The 21,485-nt window shown below is 38.7% G+C and overlaps 1 protein-coding gene across 1 annotated transcript in view; it reads left to right on the forward strand.

The window, feature by feature from the left end:
- LOC100713927 (tRNA (cytosine(34)-C(5))-methyltransferase, mitochondrial) overlaps positions 1-9,525 on the forward strand; it is a 115,249-nt gene extending 105,724 nt beyond the window's left edge. Inside the window, exon 6 of the mRNA XM_063224788.1 lies at positions 9,209-9,525. Coding sequence (XP_063080858.1) covers positions 9,209-9,389 — 181 coding nt within the window. The 3' untranslated portion in view covers positions 9,390-9,525. The remainder of the gene's footprint in view (positions 1-9,208) is intronic.
- Positions 9,526-21,485: the final 11,960 nt, after the last annotated feature.

Below are 21,485 nucleotides of genomic sequence, written 5' to 3' on the forward strand. Positions count from 1 at the left end.
CCATGTAACCTTGAGGTTAGAAATCATTATCCCTCTTAGAATGAGGAACCTAAGGTGTAGAGAAGTAAATTAACTTTCTTGTTGCAACTCGTCCATTGTAGAATCAGGATGCTAAAAGCTCTACATATACATTTATAGTAGACTGCTCTGCTTCTGCCTAAAGCATTTTAAGAAAATTAGCATTCTTTATACATTTTAAAATAAAACATATGAGTAACTGAGGAATAAAAAAGATTTACTTAAGATGATTAACTGGACTATTAAGGGCAATGCTAAAAATACTGTGACTGAAATACTTTAGCACATTTCTGTTTCTACTAGTTAATTTTTTTAAAAATTTACCAGTGTCATAGCTGGCTAAAAGTATATTTTTCCATCTGTTTTTAAAAATTTCCATCTTCTGGTTGTCCTTTTGCAATCAAATGTTGTATGCAGGTCTCATCCTTAGTGGTGCAGGCTGTGCTAGGAACCACCAAACCACCATCAATCCTGCTTTTCTTCTAGCTGTTACCTAGTATCAGTAACAGATTTTAAGCAAAACTCTGCAGACTTGGCCTACTACCAACCAATTCATGCTGCCTGACTTTAATTGCTTCTTAATCCTTTCATTAATCTCTTGTTGATCCTCTAATAGTCTGCATGAGAGCTGTTATAAACCTTCCCTCACTTCCAATTTGTGCTCTCATTCTTGCCTCTCAGCTTCCCTTGTTTATCAAGAAATTAAAGAATATTCTTTTGTCATTTTTCTTTAACAACTTGAGGGTAAAATGCATCTTTTTCTATAGTTAGCCCTTTGACTTGAGCCCAAGATATCATGCCTTTATATCTGTCTTTCCTCGGCACTATTTTTTTCTCTCCATTTGTTGAAACATGCATTCTTTGACCCTCTACTCTGTATTGCCCAATTTTCATTAAACATCTCTTCTTTATTTATGTTCCAAGAAATGTTATTCTTATCTATATTCAATATTTGCAATGCATTAGCTTTCCTATTGCTGAGACACAATGCACAACACCTACAACTTGAAGAAGAAAAGATTTAATTTGGCTCAGAGTTTTAGGAGGTTTAGTTCATGGTTACCAGACTCCAAGGAAAAAAAATCTTGGAGAAGGAGATTGGTGGAATGAAGATGCTTACTTCATGATGCTGGGAAGCAGAGCAGAAATCAGTGCCAAAAAGGAGGGGGCCAAACAGTATACATGGTTCCCAAAGTCACACCTCCTCGACCCAACCTAGAAGTGTACTTTACGAATCCCTTAGGCAACTCCAATCAAGTTGACAAAATCAAGATTAATCGCCACATATAAATTTGCACCCACCTTCTGCTTGCAATTCCTTATGATATTTATTTTGTTCAGTACTCTGCTGAAGCCACATTCTCAGTGAATTGGGCATGGTGATATACACCTGAAATCCTCACAGTCTGGGAGGTTGAGGCAGAAGTATCACAAATTTGAGCCCAGTCTGGGCAGCTTAACTTAGAAAGATCCTGTTTCAAAACAAAACAAAATATTTTTTAAAAGGGCTGGGGATATTGTAGTGGCCCTGGGTTTAATCCCAAGTACCCCAAAAATAAAACAAAAGTCCTAAAAGAACACTTCCTATTTTTCAAGGAAACACAATGACTCTTTTATAGAGCTTATTGTTTTTGACATCTCTTAAGCACGTAGCTTTATTGTTAATTCCTTTTCTCACTATTTTTTCCTTGATTCCCAGAATGAATTGTGACTTTTCTTCCCAACTTCTCTGTTTTTCCATTAGACAATATTTCATGTCATAATGATCAATTTGACAACAAACTTGTGTCTCTTCTAAATTTTTAAGTTAGTTATGTTCTTAGCTTTAGTGCCCTTAATTTACTCTATCCCCAAACACTTTTAATCCTTTGCTCAATTTTTCTCTTTTTTCATGGTAGAAGAATAATGACCCCAATGCCTTATTTTCTTCAGTTTTTCTTTATCTGAACCCAACACGTCTGATTATATTAGTTTTCTATGCAGTATAACTAACTGCCATATATTTAGCAGTTTAAACAATGTGTGCTTATTTCTCCACCTTTTATCTGGACAAGGTATAGCTTAACTGGATCATGTGCTTGGAGTCTCATAATGCTGCACTAAAGACGCTGGTTAGGTGTGAGGTCTCATCTGACAGCTCAACTAGAGAATGAACCACTTCTCAGCTTCCACAGGTGGTTGGCAGAATTCATTTTGTTTTTCTTAGCTTTAGAACTAATAGTTGAGTTGCTTCTGAGGCTGGAGTGAGAATAAATCTTCAGATCTATCTATCTGTCTATCTATCTATCTATCTATCTATCTATCTATCATCTATTTATCTATCATCTAGCTATTTATCTTCAATCATATATATTAATTAAGTGAGTGATGCTCAGTAATCCTTACCATATCTTGTTGGCTAAAAGCAAGTCCTAGGTCCTGCCCAAACTCAAGGAATGTAAAAAGCATGTCTCCAGGGACTACCTTAGAATTTTGCCTACCATGCTTCTCTTTCTGACTCACACAAGAGGTAGTAGTCCGTTTTATACCTGCTATAGGTGTAATTTTGTAACCAAACTCAATAAATAAAATGCTCACAATTTGGTTTAGTTTATGATTAGGATCTTAGGTAGGGAGTAAAACTGGATTTTGAAAACCAGATGAAAAAAGAGTAGGAGGTGAGTATGGCTAGAAGATGACCAACTGTAAACATCTTCCCTCAATGGTCTGATTCAGTGCTTAAACTTGATCAAGGACCAGGAATGTTATTATTGTTGTTGATGTTGTTTGATTGTTTTTAAAACAAAAATTTCACCAACCAAAATGTTTATAAAACTGAAAAGCAAAGCAAATCAAAAAATGTCAGAAATCTACTAAATACTGATGTGAGCCTGATTTCTTTATATTAGTTGGAACATACATAAAGTTACCCTGCAAAATGACTCTAGGAATTTCTGAGTGGTTACTTCTAATGTCTGTGCTTATGTCACTGTAGACAAATGTCAGTCTGGAGTCCTGTGTTGTTTATAGTCTACACTTTAAGCATAACTGATCTAATTCACTTCCACAGCAAAAATTCACTAAGTACATAATGATAATTCCTCTTTCTAAATGCAAGTCCAGATCTCTTTTCTAAGCTTTTTGTTCATTCATTCACAAATACATTGCTGAGACTTTATTATTGATGAGACAATGTGTAGGACTAGATAAAATGCAAGATGAATTGATGACTTTTTTGCATATTTTAACTTCACAATTCAAATGATTTCAAATACAGATTGTTAAAGGGTGAGCACACTGCCTTCTAACTAGCTATGTCTCCCCTGTCTTCTAGGTTAATGTAAGACACTTCTACCCACCAGTTACAAAAGTCAGAATTTTACTTATTCATTCCAATTCCTCACTTGCTTTGTTTCCAAATATCAGTTATATTTGCAGGCATCTCTACCACTACTACATTAATTCAGGCAGCCACTTCTTGCCAGAAGTACTGCTGCTGTTTAGTGGCGTTACGTCTTGCTCCTCTGCAGTTAACCTCCATGGTACCTTTAGGGGAATCATTCTAAATTTCAAAAACCCCATGTAACTGCCTTGCTTAAAACCTCTCAATGTTTCCTAACAATGATCTTGAAAACTAACCAACAGTATACAGTGTATCAATTATCTTTATAGACTAATTCTATCTCTTTCTTTTCTTCCTTCTTTCTGAAGTTGTGCTATAGCCATACAGAATAACGTACAATTCCTAGAATGTACCACATTCTCTTGTCTTATGGTCACATCCTCTGCTTCTCCACTTCACACATCATTCCCCTAATTCTGTATCTTGGAATGCTCTGTGAACTAGAATGGCTCTCCTTCAGGACCAAAGGGCCACCACAGAGAGACATTTTAAAAGGTAGTGCCCAAAGCTGCTTAAGAAGGAAAAGGACAAAGTTTTGATGGTGGAAGTAGTGAGACCTCAGACTGAAGAGATCTCAGGTTCCTGATCCTCAGCCCCAGGGAACCCATGCAATAGTAGATGTGGGAGAAAAGCCAGTTAGATTCCTGATAGACACTGGAGTGGAAGTTTCTATGGTTACCCAGCCAGTGGTGCCAACCACCAAGTGAAAGACACACATCCAAGGGGACACCAGGGAGACCTCTACTTATTCATTCTGTGACCTCTACTCATTCATTCAATTAGGATGACAGTTGGTTAGCCACTCTTGTTGGTGCCTGACTGCCCCTTTTCTCTTCTGAGTGGAGACCATCTCCCAAAATTACAAGTCCAGATCTCCTTTACCCCACAGGGAGCCACCCTGTCAGTGGAGGAACCTGCCCTAGCCCACTTGCTTACTGTAATCCAGCCCATGAGGGTAGTTGTGCTATAGAGTATGTGGCTTCCCAAGAAGGTGGTTGCCCTACACTGTCCCAGCCAAAGAGGAGAGTCACTTGAGGCCAGAGGCAACCATGCTTTGGATCTGGCAGCCAAGCAGGCAGCCCATCTGGACACCCTCAAATTTGAAAAGGTGCTCATGGCACCATACTTAAAATCCCCCACTTATTCTGAGGCTGAACTCAAATAGGTCAAATCAGAGGGAGCCACAGACCACAGTGACTGGGAGAGGATGCTAGCAAGGATTGTATCCCTCCCTGAGGCTCCAGGATGGTTTGTGATTAATGGTTTTCATGCTTGGACACACTTGGGAAAGACTGCCATGGCAAAATTGCTTTGTTGACATTTTTACATCCTTAGGCTTTGTATACTATGTTCCTCAGTAGCTGAACATTGTGAAACTTGTGCCCACATCAATCCTACATAGCAGCCACACCACTACCCTTATGTTTGAAGACAAGGAATCACCTCATTTGAAGACACTGAGGTTGACTTCACTGAGATCCAGATGATCATGGAAAACAGGAAGAATTTGTTAGTCCTGATTTGCACTACTCAGACTGGCTGGAGACCCTCCCCACTAAGATTGAGATCTGCAGGCAGATGACCAGAGCCCTCTTGGAGCTGATTGTCCCCTGATATGTGCTCCCTATGATGACTGGGTTAGATAAGGGGCCAGCATAAGGGATAGAGCAGTTCAGGGATTAGCCTCAGTTTTGAGGCTAACACTCAAGCTTACCATGGCCTGTCAGCCTCAGAGCTCTGTCCAGGTGGGAAGACAAAATCATACCCTCAAGACCAGTCTGGCTGAGCTGTGCCGAGACACTGGAGCCACATTAGTGACTGTGTGCCAATTGCCTTCCTCCATTCTTGGTACATGTCATACCAAGATGGTCTTACTCCTTTTAAAATTAAATTTAGGAGGCTTCCCTCACTTGTGCCTATATTGGAGGGATTGCTAGAGACTGAGCCACTGACCTCCAGTAGCAGAAGTCTCTTCATTGAACCCTGGAGAACCTGTCCCTATGCCATCCCATCCCTATGTATACTCCTGTGTACCCTTTTAAACCAAAAGACCAGGTTCTGGTTCAGTTAGAAGGAGTCTCCAACCTAAATGGGAGGGACCATATAATGCTGTACTAACCATGCACACTGCTCTTAAAGTTGCAGTGCTAGCTTGTGAGTCCATCATTCCAGGACTGAGGGATGGATCTGGATAGAACCAGTATTAGCCAATGAACTGGACCTAGCAAACGTCAATACAGCTGTCTGCTGATAGCAGGATAGCAGGAACTGCACAAGAAGAAGGCTCCATCAACATCAAACTGACTGTCCTTGTCACCTTCTTGCTCCTCACTGGGCTCTTGGTCAAGTCAGCTACTACTGAACTGGCCTCCAAGTTCACAGTAACTCAAACATTGGGGGAAAAATTATTAATGAGGCTGTTTGACCAGAATATTTGATCCCTTTCAAGATCAAGGTAGATGTATGCAAGATGTGGCCCCCAAATATTTTTGTTTAGAAAGATAAAGATCAGGACATTGTCCTGAAGAGGGCCTAACAGAAGGTTGGTAGGATGAGATAAATATGGTTGGAGTTTATTTTTGCCCAGGGCTGTGGCTCTATAAGAGAATATAATTGCGGGGCTGGGGATTTAGCTCAGTGGCATAAGCGCCTGCCTTGCAAGCAGGTATTCGTGAGTTCAAGCCCCGGTACTGATAAAAAGGAAAAAGACCAAAAAAAAAAAGAGAGAGAGATTATAATTGCTCCCAATGCGGTTAAAAACCATTGCATAATGGGAAATCCTGGATCAATTAGGATGATGACACCATGATAAAAAGTATCTTTTCCTCAAGATGGGGAAAATTTGGATTCTGCCATCAGCTAAGATTAATTATTAAAAACCCAGAAAAGAAACATTGGCTCGTGGGAAAGACATGGGGAATTAGGTTTGTTGTCACCAAATTAGACCCAAGAATATTTTTCACCATTCGTAAGGTCATTGACAGATAAGCTACAGTTACAGAGAAGGCTGCCAGGCCTCAACCCTGATTCAGGTCCCCAAATACCACCTTGCACACCACTGAGAATGCATGACCTTTTGGATAAAACTTTATTTGTCCTAAACTAAGCTAGACCAGATTTGGCCTTAGATTATTGGCTTTGTATTAGGCTCAGCCATCCTTCTCTGAGGATCTGGCCTGACTTTAGAGACCCACTAACCTCATATGAGGACAGTTACTCCAACATGGAAACAACTCATCCCTTCTATCTTAATAAATAACATCTATGATAATGGGATTTATATAAGTAGAATGGCCAATGCACAATAATTCCATGCAACATAATCTCCCTCACACTTGAGCCATGAGAACCCCAAATGGGAGTTGGTTTCTTTGCCAACAAGGTCTTAAATACCTCAACCTAGGGACCATTCTAACAGAACTTTGTCATTTGCTTATACTCCTTCCCCAAATATCTACCCTGTGGGAGATGAGAGACTACGGCTCCTTGCCATCCAGCAGACCACCGACAAAAGACAGCATCAGTCCTTCTCTGTGTTCTTTTGAGTGCAGCCCTTATGAGAACTGCATCTCTCAGCATGGGGCCAATGGTTTGGACTGAGACCAGACTTCAAGGATTCCAAAGTATATCACAAGCCATTGAGGAAGACTTGCCAGGGTTACAATATGCAGTTCAACAGCCACATGATCAGGCTAATGCTTTGGTCGAGGTCATTCTCCAAAACAGAAGAATATTAAATCTCTTCTTCATAGAACAAGGAGGATTTGTGCTGCCGTAGAAGAAGAATGTTGTTTATCAGGGACACCTTAGCTAAGATTTGAGAAAGACTAGATAAACAAGCCAAAGACTGCCAAAATTCCCAGGTTTGATATACTCAGATATATATTTGGAATCGCTGGCTGGCTTCATTGCTAACTTGCTTGGCAGGACCATTGCTGATAGGCATGGACCGCCTCCTTGTAGCCCTTGTTTAATGAAATGGGTACTAAATAGAATACATATGGGTCTGGACCAAGTGCAGCTTTTAATTCTGACTGAAAATCCCACATATAGATCAGATTAGTACACTCCTGGACACCCTATGTTAGGAGAATGTCCTAGACAGGGAAATGAAATGGAAATGAATCAGACTAATGCCATCTTAGGTCTTGGCTGACATCTTAGCTATAAAAATGTTGTAAGATCCTGTTCTCACAATTGTTTCCTGAAAAAATAGCCTTGTAGTCCAAATCGCAAAACCTTACTGTTGCTTCACCCTGAGCTGTTGTAAGGTGATTGGTTACATCCTGCCCTCCACCTTTGACAGAAAATACTCTGTGCCAGCTAGATTTCATGACAAATGAGATGATATATCCTTGACCATTTTCCCTGGTACTAAAACTGCATATAAACCTAACTCAGCTGCCCCTTGGGGGTCAGTGTCCCAGTAGTTTGCCAGATGCTGCCTGCCATCTAATAAAGCTTGCCTGTGCCTGGTCTCTGCCTCCAGGGATGATTTCTCAAGTTTCTCTCTTTGCTATAACACAACAATTAAAAAGGCTGAGCATCAGGCTGCAGATTTAGCTCAGCGTCATAAGCGCCTGCCTTGCAAGTGCATGGTAGTGAGTTTGATCCCCAGTACCAATAAAAAAAAAAGGCTGAGCTTATATTATTTAATTATCATTCTGTGAGTCAGATGAAGAGTTCTGCTGACCCAAATCTGAAATAATTGATCATACTCTGGCTCACTCACACATTTCTGGAAATCTTGCAGATCAGCAGAAAGCTACCTGGCCTAGGACAAGCTTATTTATGTCTACTTAGATAGTGATTGCATCTTGGCATCGTGGAAGTGATTGGATTGTATACGTCATCATCTAGCCATTTAGCCTGAGCTTGTTGACATACTAGTGGCAGATTCCAAAGGAGAGAGCAAAAGAATTAAAAGCCTTAGGAGATACTAAAATACAGATTTTTTTTTGTTGCTTTCTGTTGGTTAAAGCCAATTATAAGGAAAATCTAGATTTAAGGAGGAGGGAGAAAGGTTATACTTTTGGAAAGGGAGGAGTTGGTCATATTACAAAGCACATGAAGAAAGAGCGTATTAGTAAACTTTTTGTCACTTAATCAAATACATGATGTATACAGTTTACAGAGGGAAGGTTTCCTTTTGTTTACAATTTCAGAAGACTCAGTCCATGTTCAGCTGGCTTGAAGGCAGGAACATCATGGTGGAAGGGTTTGGCAAAGCAAAGCTGCTTAGTTCATGACTTTCAGGAAACAGACTTAATGGAACCAGACATAGGACTCCAGATCATGTCTTTATAACCCACCAGACATACTCAAAAGTGTACTGTACTAATCCTTTAGGAGCATCCAAGACAATCAAGCAGATGATTAAGTTTAACTGTCACAGAGGGCAAGGATTGGGATCATTTTGTCAATAAACCTGTCACAATTTTCTTCTTTGCAAGCTTATTGTGTTTATATACAGATTTGTGCTTGCAAATCATTTTACACAATTTATGATGGCTATATATATTTATAACTTATTGACATATAACACTAAAATGTAAATCCATAGATTTTTATAAACTCACCTTAGTTTCTTCTTGGGATGAGAGAATTCATCTCCCTCAGTTTTGAGCTCCCCTTGCTGTATTATGTTGAAATCTAAGTTGACTATCTCAGGGAGCCTCTGTAGCCTGTTGTTATCTATCTGCTATCTTTGCTCCTCCCCAGATTTTGTACTCTTTTGTCCCTATCTTTTGCTTTAGTTTTCTTAACCATATTTTTCTTCTTTATTCACTTTCTATTTTTTGTCTCCAGCCTTACAAACTTCTTGGCACCAGTTCATGTCTGCAGTCAAGGTTGTAAGCTGAAGTTAATAAATTTAGCTTTGGAGGTTGAGCAAAGATGGCAGATAGATAACAGCTGGCTACAGAGGCTCCCTGAGATAGTCAACTTAGAATTCAATATAACTGGACTTCCGGGAGAACATGGCGAATAGTTAACAGCAACTACCGGAGGCTCTCTGAAAGGCTCGGCTCAGATATCAGGAATGATGCGGACTAAGGAGACACGAACCAGTAGAGATATGCTCTGCTGACTCAGGAACGATCTGGGCTGAGAGAAACCAACTTGGAATGCAGTCCTGGTGCTAAAATAGGAACAGAAAAGTCTCAGTGTGGAGGCTGGACCCCGCGCCATTGGAAACCGCGATTTGGGTTTCCCGCCGCCCGGCGGCTGGCTGCCTCCACAGCGGCTTGGCAAGGAGAGATGCGCAGAAGCTCTGGGAATGGGAGTCTGCGAACGGAGTCGAAAACAGGATGGAGAAGGAGGTGTACACTGACTGGCGGCGAGGTGAGTGAGAGAAACTGTCACTCCACCACAGTTTGACTCCAGCGGAGGACTTTCTGGGCTCGGGCAGTCCTGTAAGAGCAGGGCGCGGTGGCGACTCCAGCCACACATTCCCCTCTCTGACGGGATTGGCGAAAAGTGCCTGGCCTGTGTGATGCTGCGGGCAGGCGTAGGTTAGCCCAACCCAGATCCCAGAGCCTGGCGGTGGCCGGGAGGGGTGGGTGCCGCGTAGGCTGCCTGGTGTGCAGCGACGAGCGGGAACACCTAGCCAGCGCAATTCGATCAGGCTGTGGCTGACAGGCAGGGAAGCTGGGCCTCCTCTGTAAGCTTGCATTTTATAAGGAACGGAGAAAATGGGGAAGGGAAGTAACAAGAAAGGCTCCTCGGCCCCCAATTCTGAGAAACAGGCAATAGCGGACACCGCACCAATAGATATCAAGCGCCATCTAGAGAGCCTCATAGACCAATTCAGGAATGAAGTTATCAACGACCTGAAGCTAGAAGTATGCAGAATAGTTAGAGAGATGTTAAGCACCACCCAGGAAAAAACAGATGGTGGAATGGAAGAACAGAAAAAGAGGGGAGAATTGTTTGATGGAGAAAACAGAGAAAGCATAGAGTACGTGAAGCAGGTTCAAAGGGACTATCTAGAAATTAAGAAGTCTATCCAAGACTGGCATAACAGCTTGAAAGAAACTAAGGACAGACTATCTGAGCTGGAGGGCAGACTTGTAATATGGGAGAATGAAATGAAAAACTTCTTAAAAATAACAAAGAAACAAACAGCAATAATACAAAGACAAGAAGATGATAAGAGGAGCCATAACTTAAGGATTAAGAACATAAAAGAAGAAGTAGGGACACAAACAAGTGAACTACAAAAGCTACTCACAGAAATAATCCAGGAGAATTTTCCTAATTTAGCAAAAGGTAAAGATGCTCAGATGTATGAGGCATACAGGACCCCAGCTACCTACAACCCTAACAGAGAAACACCCAGGCATATAATAATAAAAATTCCAGAAATTCAATACAAGAACAGAATATTAAAAGCTGTAAGAGACAAGAAACAGACCACTTACAAGGGAACACCCATCAGAATTACAGCAGATTTCTCTGCACAAACCATCAAATCACGAAGAGCGTGGGGGGAAATAATTCAAGCTTTGAAAGATAATAATCTCCAGCCAAGATTGAGATATCCTGCACAACTGTCCCTGGAAATTGATGGAAAAACAAGGTGCTTTCAGGATAAAGAGGAACTGGGGGAATTTGCAACCACCAATTCAACCCTACAGAAAGTATTGCAGGATATTCTAAAAAAAGAAAAATACAAAGAACCCAGAAATGGTGGCGGGGAGGCCACAATGAATGGAGCAGAGAACAAAATGAAGAAGACAAACTGACAGCTACTGACAGAAAAAGAGCTCAACAGAAATGAGACAGAGAAGATTAGATGATAGGAACAGCTATTTTAGAGAAAATGACATCTTAATAGGTAATAATGATTTGGTATCATCTTGTTTTGAAGTCTCATCTAGCTTGTGTTCTTCTGTCTCCAATGGTCTAAACAGGTTGTATCTTATTGGATTTTATTATGTACGATAGTATAAGCAAAAACCTTTTAAAGACAAGGAGATTGTACAGAAACCATTGTTCATTTTCTGTTGGTTGATTCTAAATACTCTGTAATGCTGTCATTCTCTTGAATGGTTTTACATTGTTTTGATATACTTAATGCTACAGTATATGAAGTTATACTCAAGGACTTCAAGGAAAGAGTCAATATGGTAACTATTTTTGGGTCGGAATTATCTGGTGGTGAAACACTATTCTGCTTAAATGGTTATGTTTTGATCTGCGCTGTTTTGCTGTTATGCCCTCTTCTTTTCTCAATCTCCACTCCATTATTTACTTTTTTATTTTTAACTGTTTAATTAAAGGGAAAAATAGCAGGATATAATATAGTAACCCACTTTGACTTTCTCTTATCTCGATTTGAAGCCCTGTATTACTCTCACCATCTGGTTTTTGACTGATGTTCCCCTATTCTGTTTTGATGGATAGTATCAGGTTCGAAAGTTTAGGCATCAGCTAAGAAGATAATGAGATTCATTATAATGCCCATTCTCATTGACTTTTATCTACTTTTGAAGACCTACAATGTCTCCAATGTTTTGGTTTTGCCGGTTTTGTTCTTTACTATTTTGTTCAATTGTATTATAACTAATGATATAGGCAATTCTATTAGAGATAGCGGGAGGCATTATGGTAACCATTGATAATCACCTTGTATTATGTTTTTATATTATCTATTATGTCCACCCTTTTGACTTGACAGATTCTGTCCTGTTATGTCTCATTTGGTTTTACTCTCTTCCAAAAAAGCAATAAGAACCGTGGGAGCAATGAAACCCAAAATGTGTAATAGTCATTGTACAAAAGAGAGGAAAAGAAAGTGCTCTAAACTATATAACTGCATGTATATTTAAGTGTATAAGATAGAAAATGATATCACAGAGTTTTATTGGATCATTGAACAGAACTGTTGGCAGTATCATTGTTGGAATGTCCACTCTACAAGTTTAATCTTGTGACTTGAACAATTATTTTTAAGATGGCAATATGTAATCCATTAACTAGTGATTTCCTACTGTTCATTTTTTTCTTCTGTAAATCTGTATAACTTGTACCCTTTCACTTTTTCTTTTCTCCTTAAATAAAAAAAAAAGAATTCAATATAACACAGCATAGGAAGCCCCGAGCAGAGGAAAATGAATTCTCTCATCCCAAGAAGAAACTAAGGTGAGAAGAACCAATCAAACATACAGTCCCAGTGCTGTTATTGGAACACCTAAAGGTTCAGTGCTCATGCCACAGTGGGCAACTTGCCCAGCCATCTGAGGTCCCACCATTTTGACTCAGTGGAGGCCTAGTCACACTGAGGTCAGGGGTAGCCAGCTGAATGGAGAGCTGAGCTCGCAGGGAGCCTGCATCAACATGTAGTGAGTGATGGAAGTGAAACCATTCCACAGAAAAGGGGGCCCTGGGGGATGACATTCTGGGTCTGGGCTTGACTGGCAAGCACAAGGGGCAGCAGTGACTTCAGTCAGTTGTTCCCTTCCCAAATGAGATTGGTGGTGTAAGCTAGGCCTGGATCACATGACCTGGCTGAGACTCAATAGGTTATCCAAAATCAATTCCCTATGTTGGTGGTGCACACTAACGCAGTGGAGCTTCAGATGTTGGTCTGACTTGCAGAGGAGGCGGCACATAGTAATACAGTGCAGGCCTCAGCAGCCTGACTGATCCAGAGGAGAAGGGCAGCATATGTTTGCAACTCCCTAACATACTGCAGTGAGAAGGGCCACCTAGCCAGCATGCTTCAGAAGAATTGTAACCAACAAAGAAAGAAACTGGGGCCTCCTGGAAGAAACAAAAAAGATGGGAAGAGGAAGCAACAAGAAAAAGGCCCCAAGTCCCAACCATTTGAATATTGACCCAGGACAGGTAAATACAAAGGAGAATGAGGACACCAAGCATGCAATATCATTCACAGCACCAATGGACATAAAGAGATATCTTTGGGACCTCACAAATGAGATCAAAAGTGAAATATTTAGCCAAGTAAAGAAAGGTATAAGAAGATTAGAAAAGATTCTAAGTACCCCTCAAGCAGACACAGACAGAAGAAGGGAGGAACTCAAAGGAGAGAACCATTTGATGAAGAATATAAACAAAATATAGAATACATGAAGCAGATTCAACGAGATTACCAGAAAATTAAAAACTTTGGAAAGATAGAAAATCTGCTTGAAAGAAACTAAGGATAGATTATCCAAATTGGAGGACAGTTTTGCAATGTGGGATTATGAAAGGAAGAACTTTTTAAAAGTAAAAAGGAAGCAAGCAGTTAAAATACAAAGGCTAGAAGACAACAAGAGGATCTACAACTTGCGAATAAAGAATGAGAATGAAGAAGCAGGGGTACAAACAGAATAACTACAAAGGATATTCACAGAAATAATTAAGGAAAACTTCCCAAACATAGGAAAAGGAAATGATATTCTGATGTATGAGGCATACAGAACTCTAGTGACCTATAGCCAAAATGGAGCTACACCCATACGTATAATAATCAAGATCCCAGAAATTCAATATAAGAACAGAACATTAAAAGCTGTTAGACACAAGAAACAGATAGCCTATAAAGGAATGCCCATCAGAATCATGACAAACTTCTTGACACAAACCATCAAGTCAAAAAGCACCTAGAGTGAAATATTCCAAGCCCTGAAAGAAAATAACCACCATCCCAGATTGATATGCCCTGATGAACTGTTTCTAGAAATTAATGGAGACACAAGATCCTTCCAAGTCAAAGAGGAACTTGGGAAATTTGCAACTACCAATCCAACTCTACAGAGAATACTGTATGGCATTCTAGAGAGAGAAAAGTACTAGGATTCCAGAAACAGTGGCAGAGAGGCCTCAATGAATGGAGTAGAAAACAGAAAGAAGAAGACAAGCAGACAACTGATGGCAAAAAAGAGCATGGCACAAATGAGGCAGCGAAGATTGGTTATAATCCTGAATATAGAAGGCCTTGATACACTAAATTAAAAAAAAGAACCACACGTAGAGTAGATCAGGAGGTAGGGTGCATTGAGATGGTATTTTTAGGAAACATAATTAACATGAAAAAGAGTACATGGACTGAAAATCAAATATGAGAAAACAATGCTCTATATGACAGAGAACCAGAGAGTAATAGGGGCAACTAGACCAGTACTGTGGATAGGTTGGAAAGACAGGCTTTAATAGGTAAAGGAATACAATTAGAGATCAAGTTCAGGAGAGATAAGGTTTGGAATCATTTAGGTGAATAGCAGCCCCCCTCCCCAATTTAAAACCAAGGGTCTTGGTCAGACCCAAAAATGCACAGTGTATGCTGGGGAATTGAAAGGGGAGGGAGAGTCCTAAAAAAGATGGCAGAAGATTTTGTTAATAGTGTATCAGGATTTAAAACCCACATTACTTGTACCACTGTGCTTAGATCGATTTTATTCTCTTTTTTGATAGATTCTATTCTGTCCCAGTTTGTCTATTTGCATTGGATTTGAGGGCATAGACAGCTATTCCAAAAACATCAGTATATAGCACAGTAATCATCTTTAATTTCCTATTATCTTATTCTGGAGCCCTGTATGACTTATATTGTTTTATCATGACTAATCTTAGTTAAATTGGTATGTTTGATTGCTGTTTGGTATCAACAAATTTTATTCCAAGTGATATGATTGATAGTATCAAGTCTGAGAGTACAGGCAACTACACTGATGATGACAAGACTCACTACGCTATACATTCTAGTTTGATTACTGCCTGTTTTTGAAGTTTTATGCTATATACAAAGTTGTGTTTTATTAATACTGTTATGTACTGATATATTCAATTATACTCTGTCTGATGATATAGCCAATTCTATTGAACAAGAGACAACACAGGAACTATGGTGGAATTCTTGTACAACAGTTTTATACGTCTTTCTTGTTTTGTTTATAGGAATGTGTTTTGTTTTGTTTTGCTTTGTTTTATTTCTCCCTCTAATATGGAAAGGATAGAAATACATGTTAAGGCTCATGCATTTGTAGAACCTAAATAGTTTATGAGAACTGATATTATGACACATGATGAAATGAACAGATACTTTGAAGAAAAAGAGACACTAAAGTACCCAGTGCTGATCCTGGAGTGTCATAATGTGACTCTCGGCAATAGTATTATTCTTTGTTCAGAGTGATATTAGCCTGCTTGGGTTTATTCAATGTCAACATAATTGAAGACATGGAAAACTGCATGTATGTTTAAGTATACAGGATTGATAACCACATTTCTAAGTTTTTGATGGATAGTTGAACAGAACTGTTTGCAGTTTCAATGTTTGAATCCCTAGTTTATTTGCTCCACTTTAGTATCTTGAGTAACTATTTGTAAGAGGACAATCTGTAATCATCACCTAGTGATTTCTTACTGTTTATTTTTTTCTTTGAATGTATGTATTATTTCTACCTGTTTTTTGTTTTGTTTAGTCTTTTTTAAAATAAAATAAAAAATAAATAAATTTAGCTTTGCATATAGATAATTGTGGATGTGTGTATGTTTTTAAATCAGTATATAATTTATGGCTACTGCACACTTTTTTACACTGGCAGAAATGAGAGCATCACATGTTTGTGTTACAGGATAGTGTTGCCAGATAATACTGTTGTATTGCATAACACTTTTTGGGGATATTTTGGTGGCAGAAGAATGAAAATAAATATGCCATGACAAAACTTTTTTATACTGCAAATATTAACACATAAACTAGTCTTTATAAGTGATGTATCCTGTTTATTGATGGATTGATAGATTTACTTTGGTAATAGGAGTTGTACTCACAGCCTCATGCTTTCCAGGCAGGTGCTGTGTTGCTGGTTTATATCCCTGGTCCTTATCTTGTTTAATAAACTAACTTTTTTTGTAATTTTTATTTTAAAGAGAATAAAACCAAGAAAAATAAAACAGAATAAAGCCAATAAAATCAAACAGTGTAATTGATACAGGACTTGAGAACAAGATAATGAGAAATTACCATAATGGTTACCATAATGCCTCTTGTTGTCTTCAAAATAGCTTCCCATAACTTCAGACACAGTAAAAATCAAACAAAACAGAACAGCCTACAACTAATAAAAACAAAACAATGAATGCAATAAAGGATTTCAAAACATGATAAGAGTAAATCCAAAATAGCCACCATAATATATCTTGTTATCTTTGACATAGCTGCCCATGCCTTTGATATAATAAAATCAAACAAGACAAAACAGATTAATACCCAACCAAACAAAACAATGAAAATGATATATTACTTCAAAACAAGATAGTAGACAATTAATAATTGCTACCACCCTCAGTAGGAGGTTCCCCATAGATGCTACAATGCATAGTGTTATCCTCTGAATAGATGATCAGATTGCCAGCTTTAGGCATGCAAAGTCTGTGAAACACTAAATATCATAAACATCAAGTTGCATTTATTATTATTATTATTTTTTACTGTTATTAAGTTGCATTTTATCTCATTAACTATCATCACAGCCAGTGTTTCTCCAGATCAGCCAGTTACTTATGGCTCTTCTTGCCTCTCAGCCATACACTGGAAAAGGTTGGCATCTGGTTGTCTCCCTGGTTGCCTGTATGTAGTGCTGACTCACAAGGAGGGCTCGACTTCTTGTTGGCTTCTTTTTCTCCTCTCTCACAGTCCAGAAGTGGTGCCAACTCAGAGGAAAAGGCTGTTGTCTGATTCTCCTCCTAGTAGGCCTGCTCATGGCGCTAACTTGCAGGCAGGGCTAATAAACTAATATTGTGTAATGCTGAGCATCCTTAGGAAATCAGATCATAAATTGGGACAAAAATATCTTAAATGGTTAGAAAGTTACAGGTTAGTTTTCCATAGTTGCATTTGTTCATTCATTTATGGAGCATCTGCAATGTTTCATTTGATTCCAGCCACTGGGGTTACAACAGTGAACACATTTTTAAAAATACTTTGACATGATAGGTGCTAGGATAAAAGTAAATCAAAAGAAAAGCATACAATAGCAGGTTTGATTTTAATTTGGTCATAGTTCTATATAAAGTAAAGGAGCAAATGAGTTACTCTGGAGAAAAAAGTGTGCTTCACACAGATGTGTGCTTAATATGTTGAAAGAGAGGGAAAACCATTTTATATGTAGAGAATGAGTGAAGGGAGAGTTCCAAAGCAATGAGTCTCACAGGTGTGTGTGTAGGGCATAGACTTTTGTAAAGGAGTTTACATTTACCTGGTATCAAATACATACCACCTACAATTTCATCTCAAGGTTTAAGACAGTTCAATCCATGGCTGGCAAGCTCCAACGAAGGAGCATCATAGCAGAAAAATGTTACAGAGCAAAGTCGCTTGTATCATGGCAGTAGGGAAACAGTGGGGAGCAATGCCAGAGAGGAAGGAATCAGTGTCATAACCCTCTGATCCACCCAGACACAGCCAGACATGTGCTTTCCTAATATTCTAAGCAGCTCCCTGCATGACCAAGTTGGCAAGAAGACTTAACCATCATTGTTCAACATTTTACTCACTAACATGTGAAGTCATTGGATAGTTTAGAGCAAAAAAAAAAAAAGAAAAGAGATAAAATTTGATAGGATTTTAAAAAAATCTTAGTCATTTTTCACTGCATCATTCAGCAGTGTCAGCTATAATTACATTGTCATATAACAAATGTCCAATAACTTTTTTATCTTGAAAAACTGAAACTATACACATATTGAACTCCCCATTTCTTCTTCTCTCCTTCAGCACCTCACAATTACTATTTATTCTACTTTCTGTATTTCAATACGTTTGATAATTTTAGATTCCTCTTTTTTTAAAGAGCATGAAATTAAACACAACAAAACAGAACAAAACAGAACATAAGAAAGAAATGTACGAGGCATAAATTTCAAAGCAAGACAATCAAAGATCTTCACTATCTATCATATTGTCTCTTGTTTTCTTCCAATTACTTGTCCATGTCTTCACATACAGAGAATTCATATGAAACAACATAGTATAGAATTCATCTGAACAGGATAAGAAAGGTGTGTTAGGTATTCAAGACCAGACAATAGGGAAGTCAACAATGGCTGTCATAATGTCTCTCACTCTCTTCAAAATAGCTGTCATATCTTTATGTATGTTGAAATTAAACAAAACAAAACAGGCTAAAATCACTCTGAACAAGGAATAGTAGTATTGCTAGATTTCACATCATGCTGCTACGGAATCAGCACTTGGTGCTGTAGTATCTCTTTTTCTTCAAAGTAGTTGTTCATTTCATCCTGGGTTATATAATCAGTTCTCATAAATTGTTTATAGGTTCTACACATACATGAGTCTTTATGTGTTTTTCTATCCTTTCTGTATTAGAGGGAAAATCAAAGCATAGCAAGACAAAACAAAACAAATTCCTATAAAAACATTAAGTGAAAGTCATATAAAACCACAGTACAAGGTGATCTACAATGGTTACTGAAAGGGTTTTGGCCCAGAAGGACATTGTAGCCAGGAAAGCCTCAACCAGAAGCAGGAAGTCCCTATCTCCCCCGCCCCTAGGAATTTACCTGTGATGCCATCTTCCCACCCCTGGGAATTTACCTATGGCACGAAACCTAGGACCAATGGGCTACTTGTGCAAACCTAATGCCCGCCTTAGGTTCCACCCCAAACCGAGGTTACTTACATACCCCCATGCCACGTGTCTACCGGAGAGATTGCTGAACGCCAGCAGTGGGGGGTGCCAGTCATCTCTCTCCGTGTTCTCAGAATAAAGGCTGCTTTTTATTTTATACTTCTCATCTTTTGGAAATATTTTTTATCTTTTGGAAATAATCCTATCAGTTACTGTGTTGTCTTTTGTTATCTTCAATAGAATTGTCCATATCATCAGGCATAGTATAATTGAATATAGCAGTACCTAACAATATTAATAAAAACAAAACATTGCAGACAGTGTAAAACTTTAAAAGCAGGTAATACTCAAACCAGAGTGGGTATCTGAGTGAATCTTGTCATCTTCAGTGTAGTTGCCTATACTTTCAGACTTGATACTATCAATCATAAAAGATTTGAATAAAATCTACCAATACAAAATAGCAATCTAACAAACCAGATTCAACTAAGATCAGTCATGATAAAACAGTGTAAGTTAAACAAAGCTTCAGATTAAGTTAATAGGAAATTAAGGATGATTACTGTACTATACCTTGCTATTTTTGGGATAGCTGTCTGTGACCTCAAATCTAGTACAAGTAGACCAACTGGAACATAAAATAATCCATCTAGACAAAGCGTTCTGAGCAATATGGGTTTTAAATTATGATACACTCTTAACAATATTCTCTGCCTTCTTTTTAAAGACTATTCCTCCCCTTTCACTCCCACATGGTGCTGCATATTTTGGGTCCCACCAGCTCCCTCAGTTTTTAGATGGGGGGGGGGACCTGCTATTTACCTAAGTGTTTCCAAACTTTCTCACTCCTGGACTTGATCTCAAGTTTTGTATTCCTTTACCTACAAAGGCCTCAAGGTTTTCCTTCATTATAGCTGAGTAGTTCTCTACTGCACATAAGTATCCTGACTTTCCAATCTATCTGCAAGTGCTGGTCGAGTTGCTCCTATTACTCTCTGGTTCCCTGTCACATAGAGCATTGTTTTCTCATATTTGATTTTTGGTCAATAAACCCCTTTTCAGGTTAATTATATTTCCTGTACAAAGCATCTTGGTGGCAGGCCTCCTGATGGACTCTGCCTGTGTTTCTTTTTCTTTTTCTTTTTTTTTTTTTTTTTTTTTGGTGTGTCAAGGCCATCTATGCTAGAGATTATAGCCAACCTTCTCTGCCTCATTTCTGCTATGCTATTTTTCTGCCATTGGTTGTCTACTGTTCTTCTTCATTCCACTGTCTACCCCATTCATTGAGGTCTCTTGCCACTGTTTATGAAATTCTGGTTTTTTTTTTCTTTCTCTATAGAATGTCCTTCAGTATTCTCTGTAGGGCTGGATTGGTGGTCAAAAATTTCCCCAGTTCTTCTTTGTCTTGGAAGCATCTTGTTTCTCCATTAATTTCTAGAGACAGTTTTTCAGGGTACATCAATCTGGGCTGTAGGTTATTTTTTTTCAGGACATGGAATACTTTGCTCCAAGATCTTAATTTGATGGTCTGTGTCAAGAAGTCTGCCGTGATTTTGTTGGATTTTCCTTTATAGGTGATCTGTTTCTTTTCTATGACAGCTTTTAATATTCTGTTCTTATACTCAATTTCTGGGATCTTGATTATTATATGTCTGGGTATAGCACTGTTTTGGTTGTAGGTGGCTGGAATTCTGTATGCCTCAGACATCTGAATGTTATTTCCTTTTCCTATGTTTGGGAAGTTTTCCTTATTTCTGTGAATAGCCTTTGTATTTCCTTTGTTTTTACTCTTGCTTATTCACTCATATTTTCATTTCACTCAAGTTATAGAACCTCTTATCATCTTCTAGCCTTTGTATTGTTACTGCCTGTTTCCTTGTTATTTTTAAGAGATCTTTCCTTTCATGATCACACATTGCAAATCTGTCTTCCGGTTTTGATAGTCTATCCTTGGTTTCTTTCAAGCAACTTTTCCAGCTTTCAATGGAGTTTTTTAATTTCCTGATAATCTCTTTGAATGTACTTCATGTATTCTAGGTTTTCTTTATATTCTTCATTAAATGTTTTTCTCCTTTTTTTGTGTTCCTCCATTCTTCTGTCTGTGTCTTCTTAAGAGGTGCTTATTTTTTGTTAATCTACTTGTATTGTGCTTTACCTGAATTAATATTTTAGTTTTGAGCTCATCTACAAGGTCCTGAAGATCTTTCTTTATGTCCACTGATGCCGTGTCTGATATTGCATGTTTGCTGCCCTCAGTCCCTTTGTATTTACCTCTCCTGGATCAATATTCTCAGGGTTGGGGGCTGGGAGCTTTTTCTTATTTCTTTCTCTTGTCATGTTTTTGGTTTCTTCCATACAAGTGTATAGTGGAGGTCCCAGCCTCTTTCCTTGTTGATTATGCTGCTTCTGAAGCATGTTGGCTAGGGATTTCTGCTCTCTCCAATTTGCTGTTGGTCAGAGGTGCAAGCAGAGGCAGCATATGC

This window comes from Cavia porcellus, unplaced genomic scaffold (assembly GCF_034190915.1).
Source record: "Cavia porcellus strain 051 isolate PalLab524CR breed Dunkin Hartley unplaced genomic scaffold, mCavPor4.1 scaffold_15, whole genome shotgun sequence".
Taxonomy (NCBI): Eukaryota; Metazoa; Chordata; class Mammalia; order Rodentia; family Caviidae; genus Cavia; species Cavia porcellus.